The 27,347-nt window shown below is 40.9% G+C and overlaps 1 protein-coding gene and 1 non-coding gene across 6 annotated transcripts; one reads left to right on the top strand and one right to left on the bottom strand.

Moving 5' to 3' along the window:
• Positions 1 to 328: 328 nt before the first annotated feature.
• On the bottom strand, positions 329 to 5,251 carry LOC147613067 (mitogen-activated protein kinase 9-like). Of its 5 annotated transcripts, none has more exons than XR_015263353.1 (11): positions 4,063 to 5,251; positions 3,458 to 3,585; positions 3,271 to 3,330; positions 3,020 to 3,169; positions 2,445 to 2,600; positions 2,203 to 2,340; positions 1,970 to 2,043; positions 1,786 to 1,884; positions 1,315 to 1,442; positions 1,082 to 1,242; positions 329 to 992 (listed from the first exon to the last, which is right to left on the bottom strand). XR_015263353.1 is itself a non-coding variant. In XM_086782364.1 (11 exons), exons 1-11 carry the CDS (start codon positions 4,466 to 4,468, stop codon positions 974 to 976), a joined length of 1,485 nt encoding a protein of 494 aa, XP_086638490.1. In that variant the 5' UTR covers positions 4,469 to 5,251; the 3' UTR covers positions 329 to 973. The 5 variants fall into 5 exon arrangements, 3 of the variants coding, with proteins under 3 accessions (XP_086638490.1, XP_086638489.1, XP_086638491.1); XM_086782364.1 differs by having other exon boundaries at positions 1,082 to 1,208; XR_015263352.1 differs by having other exon boundaries at positions 1,082 to 1,442.
• A 530-nt stretch (positions 5,252 to 5,781) lies between these two features.
• Positions 5,782 to 5,884, top strand: LOC147613068 (U6 spliceosomal RNA). The gene has a single exon (XR_015263421.1). It is a non-coding gene; the product is annotated as a U6 spliceosomal RNA (small nuclear RNA).
• Positions 5,885 to 27,347: the final 21,463 nt, after the last annotated feature.

Raw genomic sequence — 27,347 nt, forward strand, 5'->3', positions numbered from 1 at the left:
AAGAGCTTCCATTAGTTAATATGCAACAAGAATGAGAAGCTCCGGTCTACATTAATCGAAAGAAGCCCAATGCTTGTACAAGTAAGGCCAAGGATCTACCTTTACCCACTCACACAAGCACTTTTGCGTACATGGTGCAGCATTTTAGTGTAGATTGATTGCTCTTACAGCACCTTAATGTATAAGCATTTCACTCCCCCTTCATAACTATATTTGAGAGCATTTCCTGAGCATGGTTTCACTAACATTATACTTGAGATGGGTTCTTGAGATAGGTTTGTGAATGCGTTGGCCAATTCCTTCGGTAGATAAATGTGCGACAGTACCATACTGAATGTTGACCCATAGTTGATATAACCAAACCGTGCAGCATTGTTTTAAGGTTTTTTTACATTTATCTTGTGGAGGCCCCCATGATGATGAGCTCACCCCACTGGTTAGCAAGCTGGGGCTTGAAAAAATCAAAAAATTCCACTATTCCATATAAGAATGTGTTGTGACAAGGAGATGACTCCAATTCATACAGGGAGCCGTCCAACTCTTTAAGAAAACTGTAACAAAAGCTCTTTTGGGTTACTAGATGTACCATTGAAAGGGAGCACTGGGGTGTGTAAATAGAAGCTTTACGTTCATAGAAGCGGTGGCACAGCTTTGTTGATGCCTATCAACATGAATGCTTTATAATGAGACCATACCATACTAGGAAAGCGCCTTGCCATTCGAAAACGCAGCCACCATCTTGGCAACAGTACTCCCCATAGACTTGGTCCTTGATTGGACTGCTTTCCCCTCGTTCACTATACCTTCTTTTTTGCTATTACCTTGGTCTACTTTAGAATTTATTCGTGTCCTTGGGTTAGGTTGGGTTTGCTGTGATACACTAACACTCGCACTTTTCACTAATTTCTTCACATAAGATGTCTCCTTCCGAGGGGCATCATCAACCCCAGAGGTATTGGGGCCAAGAGTTTTATTACCCTTCAATGAATCCCCTGTCCCAAAATCCCATCACATCAATCGATGGCAAAAATTAAATCCAATGGAGCATGTTTCAAAACAAGAATGTAGAGAATGTGCTTACTTGTCATTATTGAGGTAGAGAAACTGTGAAACTGCAAGTCGTAAGGCTGGATACACAACCTTTTCAACGCCCGCAATGGGAAGGGGGGATTGTCCATCCATCCCTGGCCAACAGCTTTGATAGGTCCCTGCTGACAAGCAGGGGCTGGTTGTGTATCCAGCCTAAGAGAGCCCTTTTCATTACAAAGGTAAAGACATCAAGATTCAAGAGGAAAGTACCGTTGTTACCATTACCTTGGATGGACTTGTGTGGTCCTAAGGGTGCCCGTGTTTCAATGTTCTTATTCGGTAAACATTGTACCCCACTGTCATTTTCTTTTACATGCTTTTTCACTTCCTCCCGTGGTTCTGATACACGCTCCCTGTCAAGCAATTCAACTAACACAATCAGCCGCATCATCCCAATAAACAGAAACACTATATACAGTGTATTATGACCTGTCATCAGAAGAATGAGGGCACAAGTGTGCACTAATATCTCATCGGTACTCCAATAAACATCCCACTAGGGTTGTTGCTCCGAAACAATCCCAACTTGCGGCAGGCTTCAAGTCTTTCCAGACATCTCCCCAACACAAAAGGTGGGGTAATGGAAAGAGAGACCCCCCGCCCACAAGGGAAGGGGGCAGGGGTGACATCCCCTTATAACAACAGGGGCAGGTAATGTCTATAAGGCCCCTTACTGTACGAAGGATCAAATGTTACCTTGGTAGAGAGGTGGGCTTCCTTTCAATGGGTGGTTTCACAGTCTCCTTGGACTGTTTTTGCACGTAATCAAATTGTCTCTTCAACTGACCAACCGCACTGCCACCAAAAGAATACTCTCTAAGTAGTCATACACAATGACAATAGCCACAACCTGATGTTTCAAGTGCATTTACATACATACCTGGGGTACATGAACCTGGATTGATCTCTATTGTTTGAATACTGCTTCAGCATCTGTGGATGGTATTCAAGTATCTAACAGACAATAGAACCAAAACCCATTAGAACACCGAACGTGAGAAAAAACCGATAATGGGATTGATTATTAGGGGCATAATTAAGCCCAACTCAATGCTAATTGTGGAAACCAAATGTTGACTAGTATAAGGTTCCAAGCTTGGTTATGGTATATACCTCCCTATAAATTAACTCTCGCACATCATCCTTGCTTAGCCGCTTTCTTTCAAAATCAAAATCAGCTTTGGATGCTGGCTGCGAGGAAGGTTCCCTCTCCACCTTCGCTAAGCCCTTAAAATATGGATCTGACAAAGCCTGTGGAGAAATCCCTCATTCTGAGATGGTACAGTTATAAACAAAATTACAGTAGAGTTTGTAGAAGGCTGAATGTTTTGATCAGCTTTCTCATTAGGAGTCACCTCTTCTGCTGTCGGGCGATCTTTTGCATCGAAAGCAAGGAGTCTCTGCAAAAGCCGGACTGCCAATGGATCGATGTGCGGGAATTTCTGTTGAAACTGCGCTGGCTGCTTTCTGCGCATATTGCTTAAGTATCGCCTCGCCTTGTCATTACGAATCTGAAGGCCAATCAAGTGATGAAAAAAATCCCATTGAAACAAATATGTTTGAAACAAAGGGATACATCAAAGCAAGCCCAACCTCCCTTGAAGAGGAAGAGAATGGACAACGGGACACTCATTCCTGCTGGTGCGACCAACCCAACATAGCCGAGAGGACGCCACAGGAATGGGTGGACCAGGATACCCATTTGCTGATGTCATGGGCACTGGAAGGCTGCCATGTCAACAGGACTGAAAAATCAGTCCCATCCTGTTGGAAGCAGTTGCTCTATTCAACACATCAGCAGCAAGTCTCAGAACATAAGGCAGGTGTCCCGGTCGGCCTGCAGCTGTGGAATGGTGTTGACCACAGCAACCATGATGAAAACCCAATAGAATCCATAATACAAACTTAAACTGGAAGTGCGAAAGCCAACCCTTGAAATGACTTCTGCAGAGGGCGTTCCCAGTATGTCGGTTATAAGATCTAGCTGGTGAACAACATTCTTCCCTGGGAAAAGTGGCTTCCCAGTCAGCACTTCAGCAAAAATGCATCCAATGCTCCATATATCAACTGCAGTGGTATACTGCAAGACAGGAGTAAGAGGAAAAAAGTATTAGTTAATAAATGTGATGTGTACTATTTGCATCGCTTGAAATAAAATAAAAGACAAAATTACATTAATACCTTTGAATAGAAAGACCCACAAAGTTCTGGAGCACGATACCACCTTGTCGCCACATAATCCTGGTATTGCACCATGATGAGTATCCAAAAAAAGAAAAAAAAACATTATGATAAAACTTTGCTGCAACGAATACTGAACAAGAAAGCTTTTAACCACAACTTCACATAACCAGCTCCATGTACTTACAGTCCAAAAAATGGCTGAGGATGAGCCATTGAAGGTCACTCGAGCTAACCCAAAATCACATATCTTGAGTTTGCAATCAGAGTTGGCCAACACATTCTTTGGTTTCAAATCGCGATGGAATATGTTAGCTGCATAGCATAACCAAATGAGAGCAATTACATTGCCTTCATGACAAGAACCCATCACATATGGCTGCCTAAAAAGCTGCATAGCATACTATAATGACAGTAATTACATTGCATTCATGACAAAAAAACCCATCACATATGGTTGCCTAAAATTTCCTTTCTTCCATCAACACACATACATATGTACACGCATGCATATGCATATATATAAGTACATATATGCACACCTGTGCATGTATGTATGCTGTATGAACATATGTATGTAGGTATGTACATATGTGGCTAGTTCAAGGAAAACTAGTGTTGACTGATAAGGTATGCAATTGGTCACTTTTGTGATCCAAATGACGATCTTGCTAACAAATCTCATTGGTCGAAAGTGAGTTGCAAAGTCATTTACTACATTCTCGCAATTTCCGAGGCAGCATCAGAATACTAGATTTCAAAAGTGTTGTATTCATGGCAAGGGAGCATTACCTGTGTGGATGAATTTCAAGGCACGGAGAAGCTGGTACAAGAAAAACTGGAAATGCTCCTGCGTCAGGTCATCGTTAGCTTTGATAACCTGATGCAGGTCAGCCTCCATAAGCTCAAAGACAACATAGATGTCTTTGAAATCACGTGGGGAAGGGGGCAGCAAAATGTGCTTGATTTCGACAATGTCAGGGTGCCGCAGAAACCGAAGAAGCTTGATTTCTCTGAGTATTCGAATAGCATCTGATACATGATCAAAAATGTCATTAATCTTCTTGATGGCTACCTTCTCCCCAGTGTGTGTGTCGATTGCCGAGCACACCAGTCCATAGCTGCCCTTGCCAATCACCTCTAAAATTTGGTAGCGATTCGCTTCGCTATACTCGGTAAAGAACTCAATCTTCACCATCCTAAAGAGCTTTTATCCCATGAAAATTCTCTCTGATACACCTAGCAACTGATGTTAGGGCTTTCTGTGAGGCTAGGGTTTCCTTAGCGGATGTCTGTGTTTGTTGTGCCAGATTAGGGCTTCCTCTCTGAAGCTAGGGTTTTCTCTGCAGATGTATGTGCTTGATGCGCCGGATTACGCTCTTCTCTGCAGAGTTCTGTGCTTAATGTACCTGCTCGTGTTCAGGTACATTAAGCAAGGGTAGGGCTCTCTCTGCAACGTAAAATGCGAGAGCAGGGGTTTTTCCGCAGATTGCTGTAACATTGATACCCAAAAAGTTCCATTAAGGACTCCGATCTGCAGCAAGCATGTTGCCTTTGGCCGTACAAGTTCTGAGAAGAAACCTGCAAAACCCTTCTGTGTTATCTGCTGTACAAAGCCCTGATCTGTGAAACCCTACCGTGTTATTGTAGTTCCAAGGAAACCCTACTATGTTGTGCTACTTCGAAGCCATACAGACTAATCTGCCAAACCCTATGGAGTAATGGGGCGGCAGTGGGCTGCTGCTGCAAAACCCGAGAATGTTTCTTCGTGCTAAGTGAGAGAGAGCTTTGGATGGGGGCTATGTCCATGTGCATGGAGGTGGAAAAGCCTTTATCATGTGATAGGAGGACAGTGAGCTTCTGGGCGGGCAAGCCATGTGGGTGCCCTTTGCACAACAGCGGTTGGCTTGGGTTCAACCTTCGAAGAGGAACATGCTCTTGGGTGGAAGAGCATGGTGTGTGCTGGGGACAAGATGAGCCCAAATTTGTAAAATTCCTAATTTGCCAAATAAAATTAAAAATGAAATAATTTCTAGAGTCATTAAGTTGCAATTTTAGTAAACAGTAGTACATAGTACCAGTCAAAATATTAAATCTCATTAAATGGGTGTCGGTATGTGGGCAGGTATGTGTAGAGAGAGAAAAAGAGGTGGGTTCCTGAGAGGAATCATAAAATTAACTACTATAACCACCACTATTGATATGCATGTACACACACACATAAATTTATTTGGTTTTGTTGTTTTTTTTTAAAACCAAATATATTTATGAGTGTGTACATGCATATCAAAAAAAAAACAATCTAATGTCCTATTGTAAAAAAAGCAAACTTCTTTTATTCTATGAATATATATGGTTTTGTTGTTAAAAAAACTAAACCTAATGTCCTCTTTCACCTGATATATATATATATATACATATATATATATATACATATATTTATATATATACATATATATATATATACATATATTTATATATATACATATATATATATATATATATATATATATCCCTTCGAGGACATCTGATAAAATTGGAACGATACAGAGAAGATTAGCATGGCCCTTGCGCAAGGACGACACACACGAATCGAGTTATATATATATCTATATGGTTTTGTTGTAAAGAAACCAAACTATATGTCCTCTTTTATTGGATTGTTTGAACTAAAGAAAAAAATGAGGATTACCTCTTCCATGATCCATTAGAGAATGGCTCTTAAAAGAGGCCTCTTTCGTTGATGGACAATCAATGGAGCCAAGAGCCCATTCCTTGATATCTCAAACCACACCTATTCTCACGTGTCATGATGCATTAGAGATTGACTCTTAAAACGGCCCTCTTTAGTTGATGGACAATCAAGGGAGTGAGAGCCCATTCCTTAATATCTCGAACCACACCCATTCTCAAGTGTCATGGGCCATTGGTAGCTCTAACTAATCAACCACACATCAGGTTCTCTAGCACAGTCAAAATGGAATGGAGACATCCAATTTTCACGACCCAAGTCTTACAAGTTTATTGGTCGAATGCAACCAACATCTAGTCTAGAATCAGAGCGAGCTTGTTATTTTGAAAAGATGGACTATGAAACCACACCGAGGCCCCACCTAGATATTGGCAAGCCATATACACGGCGAGTCGACTCTATGGCGAGAATCGTAGATAGATGACATTCTTGTCATACAAATGCAGAACGCAAAGCATTCTATTGGGGAGAATCACAATCAATCAAAATTTCATCACACCACATGATTGATCAGAGACAGTGGGAAATGATAACATGCCTATGAATTTTTTATAGAACGTCACTGGATCTCTCACAAGCATATAGCCATAGTTTGTGTCCTGCTGAAATGGTTGAAATGCTATGAGGGATGGATGGCATGACAAAGTTTCAAACCAAGCTCCAATACAATACTCGTCATCTCACTAATCAAAAATTTCAAATTGTCCACATAAATACTCACTTTACACTCCCATAAACATTGCTTAAGTGCACTTTTCTATTCCAATTAATAAGGCCTTTAAAGTCTACAAAAAACACATTGCATAAGTGCACTTTACACTACCATAAACATTCCATAAGTGCACTTTTCTATTCCAATTAAAACACATTTTGTGCTCCAAATGTCACATCGCTCAACTCACTTAAGCTTTCAAACCACTATTAAATGAGAAGCCCATACCATAGCATTTAATGTTTTCTACAACCTAGTGTAGAGATTGTGAATCTTTATGCTACCATGATTGAATGCATTCTTAGAAATGGCAAAAGCTTCTTAGAAGTCTACAAAAACACATTTTGTCATGTCATTCAATTCACTTAAACCGTCAAGCCACTATTAAATGAGAAGCCCATACCTGTAACATTTAATGTTTCAACAACCTAATGTAGAGATTGTGAATCTTTTCATTATAACGATTGAGTGCATTCTTAGAAATGGCAAAAGCTTCTTGGCATGCAAGCCCAGACTTACATTATTTGCATATTTCAATCCCATTCTACAATATTGTATGTATTAAATGCTATATTATCCACAAAGCTTCTTGGAATGTAAGCTCGGACTTACACTATTTTCATATTTCAATCCCATTCTACAATATTGTATATAGTAAATGCTATATTATCCACAAAGTGGCATATGTAGTTAAAAGAGCAAGCCAATGGCCTTTGAGAGAAGAAAAGGGAAAGTAAAGGAGGTGTGGGAGGTGGGGAAGCAAGAGGTTGTACACATCCTCAACAAGCACGACTTCCATCCCTTCTCAAAAACTAAGAGTTAGAATGATGATCTTTAACTTTCGGTATAAAGTTTTTCCCTCCCTTTTTCCCTAAAGCTCTCTCTTGGTCCCACCCTTTGCACATGGTGGTTAGCTATTCTAGTTTTGTATTTTTGTCATTTTATCAAAATATTTCTCCTCCTACCTTTTACCCCACATTATATCATTGTTTCCAATATCAAATTTCTCTTACATGGCAAGGTTGGAAAGCATTCATTGAGCTTTCAAATGTCTTGATAGACTCCCTTGTCAATATTCTCTTGGTTCATGTGTTTCAATATGCTTTAAAGAACGAAGACTTAAACATAATCTTACCCTTAGCATTCCATAGTTAGTCTGGTGATGGACTCCAAAAATGGATCCTTGATGCACTGTCAAAGAGATGCAAAAGTTATAATCTACATAAGACATCTCTTTTTTATGAGATAATAATGCAAAAGTAATCAATCGTAGGTTTGATTATAAACTTTTCAACTTAAAAAAGGGCATTCAATACATTTTTTGAAGGATAGAAACGTGTGCTTACTTAATACTCACATTTAAGCAAAATTCCCTTAACCTTTTAGCATCTATAAAATTTGGAAGTGCACTTTCATACATAATTTCTTTGATAAAATGGTGGAATACCATTTCAAAAATCACTTCTATAAATTTAACATAACAACTAAAATTGTGCTTTAAAAAAATGTGAGGCAATGGAATAACCCATTGCGCGAGAAGTTGATATAATTGTGGGGGACTATAGCATATTCACCAAACATGTGCCCTTTGAGGATAAATGTGAGGCAATGGAATAACCCATTGCAAAAGTTGATATAATTATGGAGGACTCAACAAGATTCACCAAGCATATTCCCTTTGAGGATGTTGCATGCAAATCTTCGTTTTGCATCTCTTGGAATTATTGATGAGTGCCTTTGTTGGGTTTTGTGGTATTGGGCACTTTCTTTATATATGTCTGTTAAAACCCTAAGATCTCTCTAGATAATTGTTATGCATAAACATGAATAAATCAGGCATAAACTCATCCACCCGACCACCCCCGAGCCCAAGGGATGCACACATGAATAATAATGAAATACATCATACCTTTACCTTGATGTCCCATACCATCAAGAGGTATAACTCCAATCCAGTAGCATGTAGCTATAGTGTGAAATGGTAGGTAAGTAGTTATGATCCTCTACACAAGAGAGCATAACATAACCTAGCCTCAAGATAACATAGCCTTGGCCTCCCTTGAGTGTGCCCCATGTCCCTATTATATAGGAGGGCCCTTAAGTGACTCTTGACTCTCCATTTCCCATGTGTGACCCTTGGATGCCTGACCCTAACCTTAATCCTTAAGGTTAGTCCTAACCCATGCTCCACTAGAGCTTGTTCCCATGCTCCCATGCTCACAAGCCTAATGTGGGTTAGCCTCCTAGTATATGCACACATAATGTGCATATAACATACTTCCCCTCTCTCAAAACAATGCACTCTTGCAATGAAAAGAAGGAGAACTACGCTGAACAATCTCAACCGACTCCCAAATCGAATCCTCTATTTTCCTATCTTTCCACCTAATTTTAACCTCAGGGATTAGTCAACAACAAAGTTTTCTTTCCCTGAATTCAAGTACCTTATCAAGTTCATGTGGAACATAGGATAATTCTTCGACTTCAACGAGTTCTTGAGGAGTAACTATGTTATCCTCACCTCCCAGTTTCCCTTTCAATCTTTTGATATGAAAGACTGGATGAACTCTAACATGTGGAGGTAGTTTAAGTTCATATGCAACCGTGCCAATCCGATGTATAAATCGAAATAGACCACAATATCTAGGAGATAAGTTCGAGCATTTTCCTTTTGACAAAGTCTGAGAATCTTTAGGAACATTAAAATAAACCAACACTCCTGGTTCAAAAGACCAAATTGAGCGTCTTCTATCAACATAGAACCATGCCCTATCTTGAGCACTCTTTTTAGAATCCCGAGCTTCGGTCAGCATTTCCTACATATCACACAAGAAATCCCTCGATGCATCAAGCTCGATGTCCTTAAGACCGACATCAATAGGTGCCCTGGGTTGATACCCATACATAAGCATGAATGGACTAAAACCAATAGCCGTATATTTAAAACTGTTATAGGCAAATTCCATCATTGGAAGATATTTTTCCCAATTTGATGCTTTTTCAGAGACATGTGCACAAAGCATATCCTCTACAATCTGATTCATACGCTCTGTTTGCCCACCATCAGATTGCGGATGATCATAGAAATTCATACTCAAAGTAGTTTCCTCATTGTAAACCATTCGGAATAAAGTAGGAAAACATGGCATTATAACAGTAGGAACCAGGGATTCATCGGCGCCCCGACGTACCCACATCTGTACATGGAATTATCGGTGTCCCAAGTTACCCATATCAACATAGAGAGTCATCAATGTCTCGATGAGTCACATATGTCCATCCGTAAACCATCAGGTTGATTGTATAAATCACCTAAAGTACGAAAGTAGAGAAAGAAATGCCAACAAAGAAAAAATCCAAATTTCCTTAATCCGAACACAACAAGATAAACTCGTTGAACTCTAAAGAAAGAGATTTCAACAAGTGAAAATGCCGACGAGATTACACTCATCAATACATGCAGGCTATAGATAAAAGAAGTTTATCTAGAGATGTGCAACATAAGGCATGTATCCTTCTAGTGCCCCAATAGGTGCTGCAGCCATGTGGGCATTCATTGTAGTCGGTCTCACAACAAGAGTTGGTTTGAATCTAGGTGGAGCTGGATGTGCAACATAAGGCATTTATCCTTCTAGTGCCCCAATAGGTGCTGCAGCCATGTGGGCATTCATTGTAGTCGGTCTCACAACAAGAGTCGGTAGCACACTCACTCTAGGAAATAGATGTGTCATGGGTGCACTAGAATGAGATGTAATGAATGGTGATGTGAAGTTGATGATCCTCTTGGAATGGCCATAGTAGATATGCTAGGCACAGGGAGGATTGTGTGGAAAGTGGGGGTGGCTTCTATCATGGTGGTGGGCTTGTGGCTCAGAGGTAATAATGATGTGTCATTTACCACTCAATTAGGTAGTGTGCTAGCAGTGTCTTGGGTAGGGATAGTTCTAGGATTTGAGCCCCTACATGGCCTTGTGGGAAAAAATATGTGGGTGGGTCCATGGTATAGCCTAGTGATACTATAAAAGCAGGATTCACCGGGCTCACAAGGGGTCTTACCATTTCGCTCATTGTGGGTGTTGTTGCTTTGGATGTCTTGACTTGCATCATAGGGCTTTGGATCCTTTCATGTTTGATGATCCTATGTATGAAATTGTAGATTCCCTTCAAGTGTTCCTTCTCCATTGTGTCCCTAGGAGATAGATTAAACAATCTATCTCCTATGTATGAAATTGTAGATTCCCTTCAAGTGTTCCTTCTCCGTTGTGTCCCTAGGAGATAGGTTAAACAATCTTTTCCCAACTAACACCATAGATTTGAGACGTCGTCATACTCCTAGTCTTGTGTAATTAGACGTTGGTCCAAAACTTACATGTCTTATTTATCACATCTTCCTTCCTCAAAATTGAGGAAAGAGTTTGGTCTTGGTCATAGTCTAATTCAAGGTTCGAGTCAGATAAGTGTTGGAATTAGGGTTGCAGGAATGCACACACAACTTCAAGAAGATGAGGAAGCTTGAGCACAACACAGTAGTGTATTATGAGTGCCAAAAATGAAAGATAACCAGCCCTAGAAGATAATGGGCGTATATACAATGCACGGGGGAAAAAACCTCCTAGTGAGGGAAAAAGTGCCCCGGCGGTCCTAAGTGTGTTCACACACATCACTACTATAATATGGTAACAAATCCCCCCTGGAGTGATGCGGTGAACAAGAGCTAGCACTCATGTATAGGGAAGTGTCTAGCTATGTGGACGAATCCACAAAAGGGAGTAAGCCCAAAGCTTTGCGAAAAGCTTCGAACTTCTCACGAGGCAGAGCCTTTGTGAAAAGGTCTGCAAGGTTATCCTGTGTTGGCACATAAGCCAAACTGATCTCTCCTGCAGAGAGTCTCTCCCTGACATAATGGTAGTGCACCTCAATGTGCTTCGTACGAGCATGGAACACTGGGTTCCGCGCAACTGCCAATGCGCTCTGACTGTCAGTGAAGATGGTGGTGGCAGATGGCTGCCCAACACCCAAATCAGCCATAAGGCGTCTGAGCCACACACACTCAACCGTAGCTGTGAAAGCTGCCCTGTACTCAGCTTCACAACTAGAAGTGGCCACAGTAGGCTGCTTCTTGCTCAACCATGATATGCATGAGCTTCCAAGCATGAAGCAAAAACCACTCGTGGACACGCGTGTGTCATAACAACCAGCCCAGTCAGAATCTGAAAAAACATGTAAATCTGGCGGCAATGATCCCCCCTTGGGATAAAACAACCCAAGATGCCGAGTACCACTCAAATAGCGAAAGATACGCTTCACTGCCTGCCAATGCTTAATGCCTGGGCTATGCATAAATCTGCTCACCTGTGAGACTGCAAACTGAATGTCTGGCCTCGTAATGCATACATAAATGAGGCAACCAACAGCTGTCTGATAGAGTGTGACATCAAAGTGATCTCCAGCATCATGAAGACTCAACTTCAAACCTGTCTCCATTGGAGTAGCAATAGGCTTGCAGTCTTCAAGGCCAAATCTCCGCAACAATGTTTCAATATACTTTGTCTGACACAAAGCAATACCTCCATCACACTGCTTAAATTGTATCCCCAAATAATGATGCAAATGCCCCAAATCTGACATCTCAAAAGAGGCATTCAAATCAGCCTTAAAATCAGCAATATGACTCTCATTTGGTCCTGTGAGCAGCATGTCATCGACATAGAGAGCAATGATTAGATGTACACCATCCACACGTTTAACATACAAAGTGCTTTCTGTTGGACTATTTTGAAACCCATGTGCAGTCAAATATGCATGTATTTTTTCATACCAAGCTCGTGGAGCTTGCTTTAAACCATATAAAGCCTTTTTTAACCTGCACACTTTGTTTTCCTGCCCTCTTTGAACAAAACCACGAGGCTGCGATACATACACCTCCTCATGCAAATCTCCATTTAAGAACGCAGTCTTTATGTCCAGCTGATGTACATTCCAACCATTATGAGCTGCTAATGCACAGATGCTACGAACAGTGGTCATACGACATGTGGGAGCAAAAGTCTCATCAAAATCAATGCCCTTCTCTTGAGCATAACCTTTTGCAACAAGCCTAGCCTTATGGCGATCCACTGTGCCATCAGGCTTACGCTTCAATTTGTATACCCACTTAGTGCCAATGGCCTTCTTGCCAGGGGGCAAGTCACATAAAGACCATGTACCATTCTTCATAATAGCATCGTATTCTGCTTGCATAGCAGCCATCCAATTTTCTGAACTTTGTGCCTCATCAAATGAAACAGGCTCACTTTCATCGCACATACTAGAAACAGCCAATGCATAACAATCTGACGCATAAGAGGCACCATGAGAGCCAGAACGAGTGCGACTAGACAAAGGGGCATCCAACTTGCTGTCACGCAAAGTCTGCACCAGCCATCTAGGCATATTCCTAGAGCCCTCAATCTCTTGTCTCTCATCCTCAAGTGCATCATGCACATCTGCATCAGATATAGGCTGATCTGTGCCATCATTTAAAACCTGCATAGGCTGAAAAACTGCCTCATGAGGTATTGCACTTGACTGTGCACCACTGAAAAGAGGCAACAATGTATCATAGACATCACGTGAGCTGATATCTGTCTCCTTAGTACATGAAACCAAGGGCTGAACTGCATCTTCCACAAATACAACATCACGGCTAACCAAAATGCGCTTTGTCTGTGGATGATACAAACGATAGCCTTTGCTCTCAGCACTATATCCAACAAAAATACATTTGACAGCTTTGTCATCCAATTTTCTGCGATGTTGCACAGGCACTAATGCATATGCCAGGCAACCAAAAACACGTAAATGGCCAACAGATGGCTTGCGGCTATGCCAAGCCTCATATGGAGTGACAACCTGTAATGCTTTGGTGGGACACCTGTTTAGTACATAAGTGGCACACATGACAGCCTCAAGCCAAAAACCATGTGGTAGACTTTGACTCTTAACCATACATCTTGCCATTTCCATGAGAGACCTGTTTTTTCTCTCAGCCACACCATTTTGCTGTGGTGTATACGGCACTGTACATTGGTGTTTTATCCCACGCTCAGCCAGAAATGCATTAAATTCTGAAGACATATACTCCCCCCCTCGATCTGAACGGAGGGTGCCCATCTTACTTTCTGACACATTTTCAGCCATAACCAAAAACTGTTTGAAGCACAAAAACACTTCGGACTTTGCCTTCAAAGGATATACCCATGCATGCCTGGTAAAATCATCAATGAAAGTCACGAAGTAAAGGTAGTTTCCAAATGATGGAGTTTGCATGGGACCACAAACATCACTGTGAACAAGCTGCAATCTGCGTTCAGCTCTCACTGATCCATCTTTGGGAAAGGAAGCACGCTGCATTTTACCCAATATGCAGCCCTCACAAACATGCTTGACAGGTGCCTCAAGCTTAGGCAAAGAAGACACCATTTCAGATTTCTGCAGGCGCAGCAAACTTGCAAAATTCAGATGACCAAAACGTGCATGCCACAGTTTTGCATTTGAAATAGCCTGCGTATCCATAATAGCACATGCTGAATCCTCTACACATTTGCCATCCATATTGAGCTTATACAGCCCTCGACATAGTGAACCAGATGCTACAATGATGTCACCACAAGAGAGATCATGAACAGTACATCTGTCATCCACAAATTTTACAACCAAACTTGTTTTGGCAAATGCGGAGACTGACAGCAGATTCTTTTTGATCCCTGGCACATACAATGCATCAAAAAGTGTAAAGGTGTTGCCATTTGCAACATTCAGCACAATCTGTCCAACTCCTTCAACGGGATAAGAGGAGTTATTGGCACAAGTGACAGTATTCCCTGTGGGAGCAGACTCAAGGAAAGTGAATAAACTGCGCTGCGAGGTGATATGCTTAGTGGCACCACTGTCAAAGTACCATACATCTGAATCTACTGCAGACATACATGTGTCATGCAAAGATGGGTCATAACTGCACTGCGCATTGAATGCCCATTCTGTATCTAGCACAACATTAGCAGATTCATTGTTAGAAGGAGAGGCATCTGCAACAGCCATACCAGCCTCTTTCTTCTTAGCCTCTTTCGTAGCCAGCTTAGGACACGCTTTGATGACATGATCATTTCCCTTACAGTACTTGCAAAATGTCTTCTGTTTGTCACCCTTCTTCTCATCTTTGTCTTCCTTCTTTGGTTGCGCAGCATTTGCAGATTTCTGCTTACTAGAAGAAAAGCCAGCTTTACCTTTCCCGCTTCTCTGACTAGCAACGAAAGCTTGATCTGCGACACGCATAATATTCCTGTTTTGCCTTGACTGGTCTTCTTGCAGCAAAACAGAAACTAACTCCTCAAATGATAAGGCATTGGGATTGCCTTTCATCATCAAGCGAAGAGTGGAAGCAAAACCCTGATAAGAATCTGGTAGACCATTCAAAACAGTCTGCACAAGTGAACTGTCTGACAGGATTTCATCTGCAGAAATGAACTGCTCTTTGAAATCCTTGATCTTTGTCAAAAAGCTATCCATAGAATCACCTTCGTTCATATGCTCACTCTCCAACTGTTTTCGGAGGTAAGCAACACGAGCCTCATTTCTTGCCTGATACAATGTGGCAAGTACATCCCAAGCATCCTTAGAAGTCCTGCAGGAGCGAATATGTGGGATAATGGTACATTTGACAGACAGCGCAATCAAGGCATGAGCCTGCGCATCTCTACCATCCCAACGAATCTGCTCTGCTGAAAGTGGTGGTTCTCGAACAGCTGCTACAGCACTTGTGCCTGCACCATCATCAACAGTACCTGTTTCTGATGTGTTTGCAGCATTCCCAGCCACAGTAGGACGTGCATCAATACCCTGCACAATGTTCCATAACCCCTTTGCTACCAATACATGTCGCATCATATATGCCCACAATGGATAGTTGGTGCCATCCAACTTATCCTCAGCAGCCAACATGCGGAATACATCATTGTTGTCAGCCATGGCCAATGACTATACTACTAGATGTAAATGCTGTCTGTAAGAGGTAAACCTGTATAAAATCGACCTGTGCTATGTAGCACAGCCCAAAACAGACGAATGGGCACCTGTCCTGCAGATTTTAATCTTGACAGAAAATCTGCACAGTAGGACGATTTTGCCTGCGCAGTACTTGGAATGCAAAAACGGAGGGCGAAATGACTTCAGATCAAAATTCTGAAACGAACAAGCCCCGCGGGCTCTCCCACGGCATATACTAACCTGCAGACGCTCGTGAAACCTCGTTGCAATCGGAGGAGATGAAGCGGCAGGTGCCGGTGATGCTGCCTGGGAGGAGGAAGCCTGCTCTGATACCAATTGTTGGAATTAGGGTTGCAGGAATGCACACACAACTTCGAGAAGATGAGGAAGCTTGAGCACAACACAGTAGTGTATTATGAGTGCCAAAAATGAAAGATAACCAGCCCTAGAAGATAATGGGCGTATATACAATGCACGGGGGAAAAAACCTCCTAGTGAGGGAAAAAGTGCCCCGGCGGTCCTAAGTGTGTTCACACACATCACTACTATAATATGGTAACAATAAGATTTTTCCTGATCTATCTTTCTCGAAAAGGTTTGATAATTCAGTTACTATTTTACTGAATTTCTTTCTTTGAATATTCACTTAACTGATTTCTAAATTAGTTACAAATTCCAATGAGGAATAGATTGATCATTTATCTGAATATTTCAATCTCGATAGATTTCCTGAATTCTCTTTTTACAATCCGTGTGAATATAAAACGATAGAAATTTCTCTCTTAGAGTATTTAATTATTCATTTATCAAAAACTCATAGAATTTAAACATAGAATTTAAGAGAATTCTAATTTTGATAAAAAAATTCTTTATGCATCTATTTATGCATAAAAATCAACTTCAGTGGGAATAACTCTTTTATAAAAAAAATCCTTTTATGCATCTATTTATGCATAAAATCAAATTTAATAGGAATAACATTTTAAATAAAAAGAAATTCTTTATGCATCTATTTATGCATAAAAATTAATTTTTATAAAAATAACACTTTTATAATAAAAAATTTTCTTTATGCATCTTTCTATGCATAAAAATCAAATTTAATAAGAATAACACTTTTGTAATAAAAAAATTCCTTTATGCATCTTTCTATGCATAGAAATCAATTTTAATGAAAATAACACTTTTGTAATTAAAAAAATTCCTTTATGCATCTTTCTATGCATAAAAATCAAATTTAATGAGAATAACACTTTTGTAATTAAAAAAAATTCCTTTATGCATAAAAATCAAATTTAATGAGAATAACACTTTTGTAATAAAAAAAATTCCTTTATGCATATTTTTATGCATAAAAATCAAATTGAATGAGAATAACACTTTTGTAATAAAAAAAATTCCTTTATGCATATTTCTATGCATAAAAATCAAATTTAATGAGAATAACACTTTTGTAATAAAAAAATTCCTTTATGCATCTTTCTATGTATAAAAATCAAATTTAATGAGAATAACACTTTTGTAAAAAAAAAAATTTCTTTATGCATCTTTCTATGCATAAAAATCAAATTTAATGAGAATAACACTTTTGTAATAAAAAATTTCTTTTATGCATCTTTCTATGCATAAAAATTAAATTTAATAATTAATATCAATGATATCCATGCATATTCATAGGTGAATATGTACATGGAGTAATGCATATTCATAGGTGAATATGTACATGGAGCAATTATAATATTTCTTTTACATGAAAAAATGGTGGGAATGACTCTTTTGGAATAACATAAAAACAAACTTTCTTTTTTCCACCACCACAAATTTTGAAAAATTTTGCCATAACCTCCTTTGTATGGCTGACCATTTCTCATTTTTGTCATTCTTTATTTAACTTAAATTAACCCAAATTAGATTTATAGAACTCTAATCTACACAATTTTCTAAATTCAAGAGAGTAAACAATAAAAAGAGTTTAATTAATCCTTTAGTTAATCTTTCTAGGATTGAGAAAGGTTAGAATGTAAAGAGGAGAAGGGGGTGGCCTTTTTATCAAAGTCATAGCATTTGAATTTAATTCAACATCTGCAAAACATAAAAATTAAGAAAACCATAGATTCTTCATTAAACAAGCAAGAAAATTAGCTTACATGGATCTTGTAATCTATCCTTTGGCTTGAGGGATTGAGGGTTCTACTCTTGTTTGAAGCAAGAGTGGCCACCAATTCACTTTGGAGAGGATTAGGCCAAAAACAATTGAATTATTAAAAAAAATTAATGTAGATGGCTCAGGACAGCCAGGAGCAGAGTAACAGTGCATAAACACCATTAAGCTTTTACAAAAGGGGAAGCTTCTATTTATAGGAAAAAGTGAGCCTCTAACCAAGCAAACTGATTCTAGAATTTTTCAGATCAGTTTGGTCAATTTTTGACCATTTTTGGATCAGTTCAGCTTACTTTTTGGTGGATCTAGTTTTGAAATAGGAGAGAGGAGAGATGAAAATATCTCATTTTATTAATTAAGAAATGGGGGTAATGATGAGAAAAAGGCGCCTACTTCATGAGGGGAGATCCCCACACTGAGGTGTCAAAAATCAAAATTTTTAATTGTTTTCTTTGGTCCTTAGTCCACTCTTCATCTTATGTGAGCATTTACTCATTTTTGGGGGGTTTTTCTTTTATTCTTCAATTTATCTCCTCCCTACATTTGGATTAATCTTATTGGTCCATAGGAACCTTAATTGGACCATAATCTAAAAATTTATGAAAATAAGGTCCTTTATACCTATTTTCAATTAATTCTAATTACACATTGGAAAGTTCTTTTTGGATTTCTGTTTCAGGGGAAACCATTTTAGACACTAGGAGGATTTTTATATCCAAAAATATCTCAATTTTGAATTACCTTCCTCTAGACATTTTCTCTCTCTAGGCCAAAACAGGGTAAAACATGATCTTTCTTTTATTTCAGAGAGGGGAATAATTATAAGATCAGAAGGGGAGGTTCTTACACCTGCACACCTCAAAAGCTGGAGGGAGGAATCTTACACTCTTACACTCACTATCACCCGCCTCTCACTCTCTCTCTCTCTCACCCTCCACGACACCCCCCCCCATCTCCCTCCCTCCCTCCCTCTCTCCCTCTCTCTCTCTTTCACAACTGACCCCTCCCTTGCTCTCACTTCTACCCCCTCTCTGACAAACCCCCCTTCTCATAGGTCAAACAAAAAAAAAGCCCCCTCATAGTGTTTTTTCCACAAAAAAACAAAAACAAAAAACAAAAAACATTTCTCTCTCACACCTCACCGTCCTCACCCCCCTCTCTCTCTCTCACCCTCCACGACACCCCCCCTCATCTCCCTCTCTCTCTCTCTCTCTCTCTCTCTCTTTATTTCACAACTGACCCTCCCCACCCTCCTCTCACCGACTAACCCCCCTTCTCACTGGTCAAACAAAAAAAGAAGCCGCCCCTCCTCTAGTATTTTTTCCACAAAAAAAGAAAAGAAAAGAAACAAAACAAAACAAGAAACTCAAACAAAAAAAAAAAACAAAAAACTTCTCTCTCGCTCTCTCTCTTCGCCCCCTCTCATCGACCACCCCCTCTCTCACTAGCGCCCCCCCCCCCACCTCCCCCTCTCTCACCTCACCGACCACACCCCCTGGTCGCTGTTAATCCTAACATACTACCTTGCACACGAGAGAGAGAGAGAGAGAGAGAGAGAGAGAGAGAGAGAGAGAGAGAGAGAGAGAGAGAGAGAGAGAAGAAGAAGAAGAAGAAGAAGAAGAAGAAGAAGAAGAGAAACAACATGAAATGGTCGATTTTGGAGAGGTGCACTTAGCCAACCCTAATGAGGGTTAACTCCTCGATGTGAAGCTGCTAGGGGCTCACTCCACCTCTACTTGTGTCACCGAAGTAGAGATTCAATAGCTAGGTAGAGAGTAAGAAGGAGGGAGATATGGAAAGGTCAATCTTCACTCCATACCACATGCATGTAAGAGGGACTTGTTGGTAGAGAGCAAAGAGAGGGGAGAGAAGGAGAGAAGTTAGAGCATCACCATCCCCACAAGCACACACCAACAATCAAGCATGCAAGCACCACAAGCAAGCATACATCCACAAGCTCATGAGAGTGTGTGTGAGAGAGGCAAAACTCAAATGAGACTTATTGGATTTTCCCTTTTTATATTTCATCAAATGTCTTATATACAAGAGCTCATAGTTTACAATGGTCGGCCATCCATTTACAATTGGGGGCCCAAAACTAGTCTTCCTAGCTCTATGTACAACTCTTTCCTCTATTACTCGGATTACACAAGCTGTAGGCTCAGTCATCCCATGTCTCTTTTACATTAGACACGAGGTGCTTTTAGCGACCATGTGGTATATCACGTCTTGCTGGATCTTCTCGAGCTCTTGCATCAGCCAGGTACAGAGGCGGATCAGGAACTTTCTTGGGTCTGGGCGAGACGGTCAGCCAGCCCGGGCTAAGGTTGCTTGGGTAGTTATTACTCTTTCGCTGGCTCAGGGGGGGCTTGGGCATTATAAATCCAGTTGATCAGAGTAGAGCCTTATTGGGGAAGCTTATTGTTTGGGGGCTGCTTCCAGGCGCTGAGCCTTGGAAGGAGCTTCTTTTTCAGCGAGACTGCAGGCTAGGGCTCCTCCAGCAGGGGGCACTTGGGCACCAGAGATACGATGGTCTTCTGAGTTGAGCTTCATTTTCCAGACAATGCTGCATCTTTATTTCTAGTGTGTTCAGCTCATTGATTGTGTTAAAAGGGCTCAGAAAGAGGCAAGCTGTGTATGTCGTTAAAATTAATCCAATATAGATGGGAAATGGTGTGGCCCATGGAACTTTTGGAACGGCCGTGGAAGGTGGGTTTGATGGTTGGAAAATGGCCGTGGGCGATTTGAGCAAAAGTTGGAATGATCATGGCAGTTCACTTAGATGTTGGAACTTTTGGAACGGCCGTGGAAGGTGGGTTTGATGATTGGAAAATGGCCATGGCGATTTGAAGTCGTGGCAGTTCACTTAGATGTTGGTACAGACCGTGGCATTTTTGGAATGGCCATGGCAAATGTGCAGTTCTGAATGGTGTGACTGTGGTAGATTGGAAGTTGTGAAGGGTGCGGCTGTGGCAAAAGGGGGACGCGAATGGTATGGCCGTGGCATTTTTTTTGGGGGGGGGGGTGGTCACCCTAAATCAGGTTGTGTACCCTTGGGCTATGCTGCTAGCACCCCATTGTGGGTTTTGTACTGATTGTATGCCCAATTCACCAAAGTGAGGAGTCAGTTCCAATTAGGTAATGGCAAGGTGGGGACGTCCGATTCCTGGGGGGATGCAGAGGATGATGACAAGGGAGTACTTGAAACTGAAGAGGTTGATGGTGGAATTGGAGTACTTTGAGGTAGCCTGAGAATAATGGGTGGAGGAGTTACCGACATTGAGGGTATATCATTGGTAAGGGCTATCAGTGGAAGAATGGGGGTTAGGGTGTCATTTGTGAAGCTTTTGCTTCCCTTTGTCTTGGGCAGTCTTTGTGGCGGAGGCCACCTTGGGTTCCCATTGAAAGGTGGGTGATTGCGGAGTGACACGAGGCGGGAGTTGGTGTCATGGCGATTTGGGGATCCAAATGTTGTGATTGCCCTCATAGAAATGTTTGGCTTGTAGTACAAGTTTTGGGATCCACTTGGAGGTTTGTTTTTGCTATAGCTGAGGATGTGATTGGGAATAGGTGGGACATGGAGAGCATTTGGGGCAGCGGCTATCCTGTACCCTGTGGGCTTTTATAGTTGACAAAGTGGTTGCCTACAAGGGGGATAAGGAGCTCGAGGTGCCGGTGGATGAGGGTGAGAGTTAGATCGTTAGGGGATCCACAAGGTAGATGTGCCCTCATAATAGCCATGTGTGGTTAGGAGCTTCTTAGGCACCCATTAGGGAGAAGGCATTCCTTGTGTGCATGTGTTAGTGTGGTTAGAAGTATTAGTGGGGTTAGTTTTGTGTGGGTGCGTCTATTTAGCGAGCCAAGAGCAGTGAGCACAGAGCAGTGAGTAGAAATAAAGTCCTTGTGAAAGTGAGCAAGTAGGGGCATGGTATGATGTTAAGCGAGCATGTAATGTTAAAGAGAAGAGTGAAACCATAGTGCAACTCTATAATGAACAGAACAAAGAAGACTAAAAAAGTTTAAAAATGACTATTGCAAATAAAGCATTTTCAAATGAATGGTGCGGATATAAAAAATCACTACAAAACTCATACTACTTGGCTCGCTAAAAAGACGTTGAATTGGTCATTGAGCTACTAATAGAAACAAACTATTGTTTGCAACCACATGGAAACCACAGCGACCAGAGAGCATAGAAATCAAGCCATTAAGATGCACACCAATTTTAATAGCCATACCACTGACACAACAATATAATACTCTTTAGAAACCATAACCATAGGATTTAAAAATTTTATAATCCAAATAAAAATTGTCTTGCATGCTATTGTAAAAAACATTCAAAAGCATAACATCCATCAAAACATTACTTCCAATAGTCCCAAAAAAATGATTGTCTCAATTAAAAAAAAGACTATCTCTAATGGCATTCTGATGTAGACATGTGATCCTCATAACTGCAAGAGACACAAAGAAAAGAAAATAAGCTTTATCAATACAAAATTATTCTCTACTAACATATTTATCTTTTCAACATGCATACCTTTGCTGAGTATGGTTCTAACAGGTGATCATAGATCCGCTCATCCTTGTCTAAAATTACGACATTGCGATCCATAAATGCTGCCACTAGCCCAAGAGTTCCAGTGCCAGCAAACAAATCCAAAATCGTGTCCCCAGGACGACTGAAGACGGAGACGATGTATTTGCTAAGCCGCTGACCTCTCTGACAACCGCCCCGCCATGGTCTACCCTTTCTCTTCACCAGATCCTCCGATGGCACTCTTGAAAATGCACGCAAACCATTAACCATATGCCATAAAGATCACCGAAAATCATTTTAAATTCTATCTTGATTTGAATGCATACATACATGTCAAAGATAAGATCTTGCCCTACATCAAGATCATCACCTAGTGCCAAATCCCTTAGTTGATCCCCATGCATCACAAAGCTTGTAGCAGGAGATGTTGAGCGAACAAAAACAGCCAATATTAGACAAGTGACCTACAAGCAAAGACACATTGGTTGTTCATGCATTTTCACCTTAAATGGGACAAAGAAGATTTGCACAAATGACAGCCCCAAAGAGAACAACACCAATACCTGGGTAGTAATCATTTGCCCCATCTTCTTTCCAATAGGTGGAGTACACCTCACAACCTGTCTATGATAAATGCCAAACCCAACGCTCTGTGCAACCTGCTCAATGGTCACTCCTTCTTCCATAGTGTAAAGGCATGTAAAGAAGCCTCAATCCGAGAGACAAGAATCAACAACTTTAAAAGTAGAGTCATACATGCCATCCCCAATCTTATTCCAATATGGAACCTTGTTTGCAACACAACCTCCAATGATGATATTTGAGGGGAAGTCTGCAAATATCAACTCCACACAGTAATCGGACCCTCTACTCTTGACATTCCCTACTGTGCAAATAACATTCATGGCATCAAGCACTTGCTTTCCCAATGAGGATGCATCCTCCATGTTCACAAAAGTAGCTGCAAGGTCCTCAATACTGACATTGAAGGCATAAATGGTTCCTATAGACAGATTTTTGACATTTAACACACATAGTCTCAAGTCAAAACAATCGGATCACGATAGAGATGAGGTAGGAAGCTCACATACCTGGAGCTTGCAATGTCTTGGTTATGATGTCAGTTGGTTGTATCCCGCCTGCACTACTATTGGATGTCTGTTGTTGACTCTGCTCCCTATTTGCTTCCATTGCTCGATTCACCTCCAATGCACGATTCACTATTTCCCTCCCTAAATTCACTGGCAATGACTTACGAAAAGAAGCCGATGCAATCGATGTTGCATGTGATGTGGATGTGGCCTCATTATGATCAATTTGCTGGCTACGAAGCTCCAATATAGACTTATGTTGGCGATACAGATCAAGCTCCTCCTCAGGCACATGGTTTCTTTCAAGGTCCAACCACCACGGGCAGAAACGAGACTCTATGCTTGACATGGCCTGTTCAATGACAAACATGGGTAAACACAACTCACCCTCAATATGAACATGTTTCTCAATCATGGATTCAAAATGACAAATTCAATCACTTACTCTTCCAAGCTTCAAATCGGCATACATATAAGATTGATTGTCAACACAAAGCCACACACTAGCGAGAGGGGGTAAAATATCCAATTGGTGCTCCTCAATTTCAGAAAGCAACCATCTGCAAGCCAAAGCCCAAATGATAAAACAACACACAGAAAGAAGCATGCATGTTTTTTAACAAGGAATATCTGGGTTATGTTGGAGGAAAACCTATAAACGACTCGCTGTGCAGCACTTTGTAGGCCTGGTTGATGGTCAATATCATGGCTAAACTTTATGCCTCCTTCGTGCACTTTGAAAGCCCTTTTGAAGTACTTTCTTCTGCATAGAACAACAAAAGAGGTGAATCGGCTCTCACCTGGCAACCTGACTCGATCGGCATTTTTAATATCATTTTGGATTCTCAAACCCAGCTCCGTGATCTGAAGCCAGTAGGAGTACATGTGCAGCCATTCCCTAACCTTTGTCTTATCATTTGGCATACCCTCAAGTGATCGCACTGCAGCCTGAGAGTTGTCCAATAGCTTGACAATGTGAGCCTTATCTGTGTCTCTGATGCAAGCAGAACCTATCATATTGAGCTTTTCCTCTGTGGCCACATGATTGGTTGACGCGTGCCATGGGAGGGAGAGCACTGCACACCAAAAGGCCTCACCGTTGGAGGGATCAGCAATCCTTGCATATTTTGATGTTTTTCCTCTGTAGAGAACTTCTACCTTTCGAGTCACATTCTCCCTAGCAGACTCGGCAAGTGGTCCATTTGATGCCTCATCAATTTTTTGCTCCATCTCATCCTTGAACAAGAGCCAAGTCATAATCTGGATTGGAAAATGAAGCCAACTAGGCCTTCCTCTGGCAGATGCACTCTGCATCTCTCTCTCAACCCATAGCTTGTCCTCATTGTCCAAATGTGCCATGAGAGTTGTTAGGTCGGACTCTCCCAATCTTCTTAGTTGAAATAGACAATCACCAAATGTGGTTGGCACAAATGCATAATCATGCGTCCTACAAAACAAAGAAAAAATATGTTAATATTCTTGAGTACAAACAACTTACTTGACATAGAAGGAGACTCTGATAACAAATTAACTTACTTGTTCAACCTGGACAATGAAAACAAAAGCTCACCCACATCCCTCCGCTCGAACACATAAAATTTACAGAGAACACAACAGTGCATGGACAAATCCCCTTGAAACCCTGTAATAAAACACAAAATTAGGAAGGACAAAGAAGCATAAGAAACTATAACATCCCAATGAGAACTCACCTGTAGAAATGCAGTCCATCCAAGCATTGTGTCGATTATTACCATCAAGAATATGCACCATTTTTCGGCTCAAGTATGGACCCCAATTGGGGTCAAGTGCAAGAGTTTCCTCAAATTGTTGATTCACAGTCCTCCAATGCTCATCCCAAGATTCCTCCCTCTCTTGTGTCAATGGTGTCTCCTCCCCTTCCAAGTCCATAATTGATACTGTGAAAGCTCCCATGCTCTCAATGTACCCACCTAGTTTTTTGAAGCTTCGAGTAAGAGACTTATCTGTTGAGGGAGAAACCTTTCGGATTGCCTCCGTCTGGATCATCCTACAGAGAGGAACACGTGGAGGTGGAGACCTAAATTTGACTCCTATCCTATCTAAAAATGCTTGTGGAGTAGATGTCTCTAGAATCTTCCCAAAAATATCAACCTTATTTTTTTTCTGCTTGCTTCCTTTAGTTTGGGTTGTGACAACTGTTTCTTCTTGATCCTCTAGTGGATGTGTGTTCTCTTCCCCCTCTATCTCTCTCCCAGTATCCTCAGTATTCTCACCTTCATCCTCATTATCACCACCTTGAGTATTCTCACCCTCATTTTGATCACCTTTATTTTCCTCAATTGCCCCCACTACATTTTGTCCATCCTCCTCATTTCTTTCATCACTATGTAGATGCTGCCTATCCATATCCACCTCCAGGTTAGTGTCATCTATAATATGTACCGCATGCTCTGTAGTAGTAGGGTTTGAGGAGGCGGCTTGCTACAAAGTGCTAGAAAAATGAGCTTGCCTCCTTGTGTGTCTCGATGAGCTCTCACCTGGGCCAACTTGCACACTCTTTTTCCGCTTAGCAAGAGGTAACTCATCCATTTTTGCACAACAAGAACCTTTCAAGTAAGATGCTCTAGTGAAATGACTCGAACTCATTTGAAAACCAGATAGCCATGCAAAAATACAATAACAAATCTTCAAATAGTATTCTACTCGTATTTTATAATTAATTGATTATTTTAACAACAAATTCAGTAATACGACACAAACTTAAAGAAAAGGTGGCACATTCACTAAAGAGATTAAATTCAGTACTGCAACACAATCATCAAACAAAGGTGGCACATTCACTATCCAACAAAACGGCCAACTCATTATAACGAACAGAATATCTTTGAGATTATCATATGGAGTGCTTTGGCCCAAATTCCAAGGCATTCAAAGCCGTATTGAATATTTTAAAAAAATCTCCATTGGAAAATATTTACGAAGCCCTTTTCAGGTGTTCAATTCAAGGCATTCAAATTTATTGGAAAATATATAAAGATTCGGTAGCCCAAATCTGAAGGCATTCAATATTGAGTACTAATAAACTTTAGAAGTGATATTTCGCAATCCAACACTTTTTTAAGGACAAACTTTTTTCTTTTTGTGCTATTGTTCTTTAGATGCACATGTTTGCTGGTCTCCTCTCTCGACTGTGTGAGCCGTTTCTCAACCAAGAAGACATCAAATGTGAGTTTTTTGAGCTTCTTGTATACACAAAGTCTGCATAATATAGACAGTAGTAAGAGAGAGTCTATGCAATGTGTTTGAGACAGCACCATATAGATAGCATGTTCTTACACTACTCTCTCCAAATTTCTGCCGCCGGGGGGAGCGGGGGAGTTCGGGGGCAGTGCCCCCGAAGCTTGAAACGAACTCAAAATCGTGATGATTTTGTCAATGCTCGGCAGCAAAACATCCGATTATTTTGTGCGCTGAGCGCACAAATTAATTCAAGAAAAATAGCAAGAGGTAACGCCGCACATCTCATACTGTGTGTGGAGTGTGGCAGCAGCAAAACATCCTATTATTTTGTGCGCTGAGCGCACAAATTCATTCAAGAAAAATAGCAAGAAGTAACGTCGCACATCTCATACTATTGTGTGTGGAGTGTGGCGGCAGCAAAACATCCTATTATTTTGTGCGCTGCGCGCACAAATTCATTCAGGCAAAATAGCACAAATTCATGGATGATGATACCTTTCTGTGTCTCTTTGTTGGGGAGAAAGATTGGAGTGGGGAGAGGGCCCTGCGCATGAGATCGGCGTTTCTTTGCT

The sequence above is a fragment of the Cibotium barometz genome, chromosome 44 (genome assembly GCF_041138505.1).
Source record: "Cibotium barometz isolate CiBa-2024 chromosome 44, ASM4113850v1, whole genome shotgun sequence".
Lineage (NCBI taxonomy): Eukaryota > Viridiplantae > Streptophyta > Polypodiopsida > Cyatheales > Cibotiaceae > Cibotium > Cibotium barometz.

Bases quoted from the DNA above. Each gene is read 5' to 3' on its own strand.
- LOC147613067 (XM_086782363.1), bottom strand. From the start codon at position 4,468: ATGGTGAAGATTGAGTTCTTTACCGAGTATAGCGAAGCGAATCGCTAC. The intron at 3,586-4,062 runs GTAATGCTCCCT...TATGCTATGCAG, and splicing joins CTTGAAATTCATCCACACAG to CTAACATATTCCATCGCGAT. The intron at 2,601-3,019 runs GTTGGCTTTCGC...ATTGGCCTTCAG, and splicing joins CTGCAGAAGTCATTTCAAGG to ATTCGTAATGACAAGGCGAG.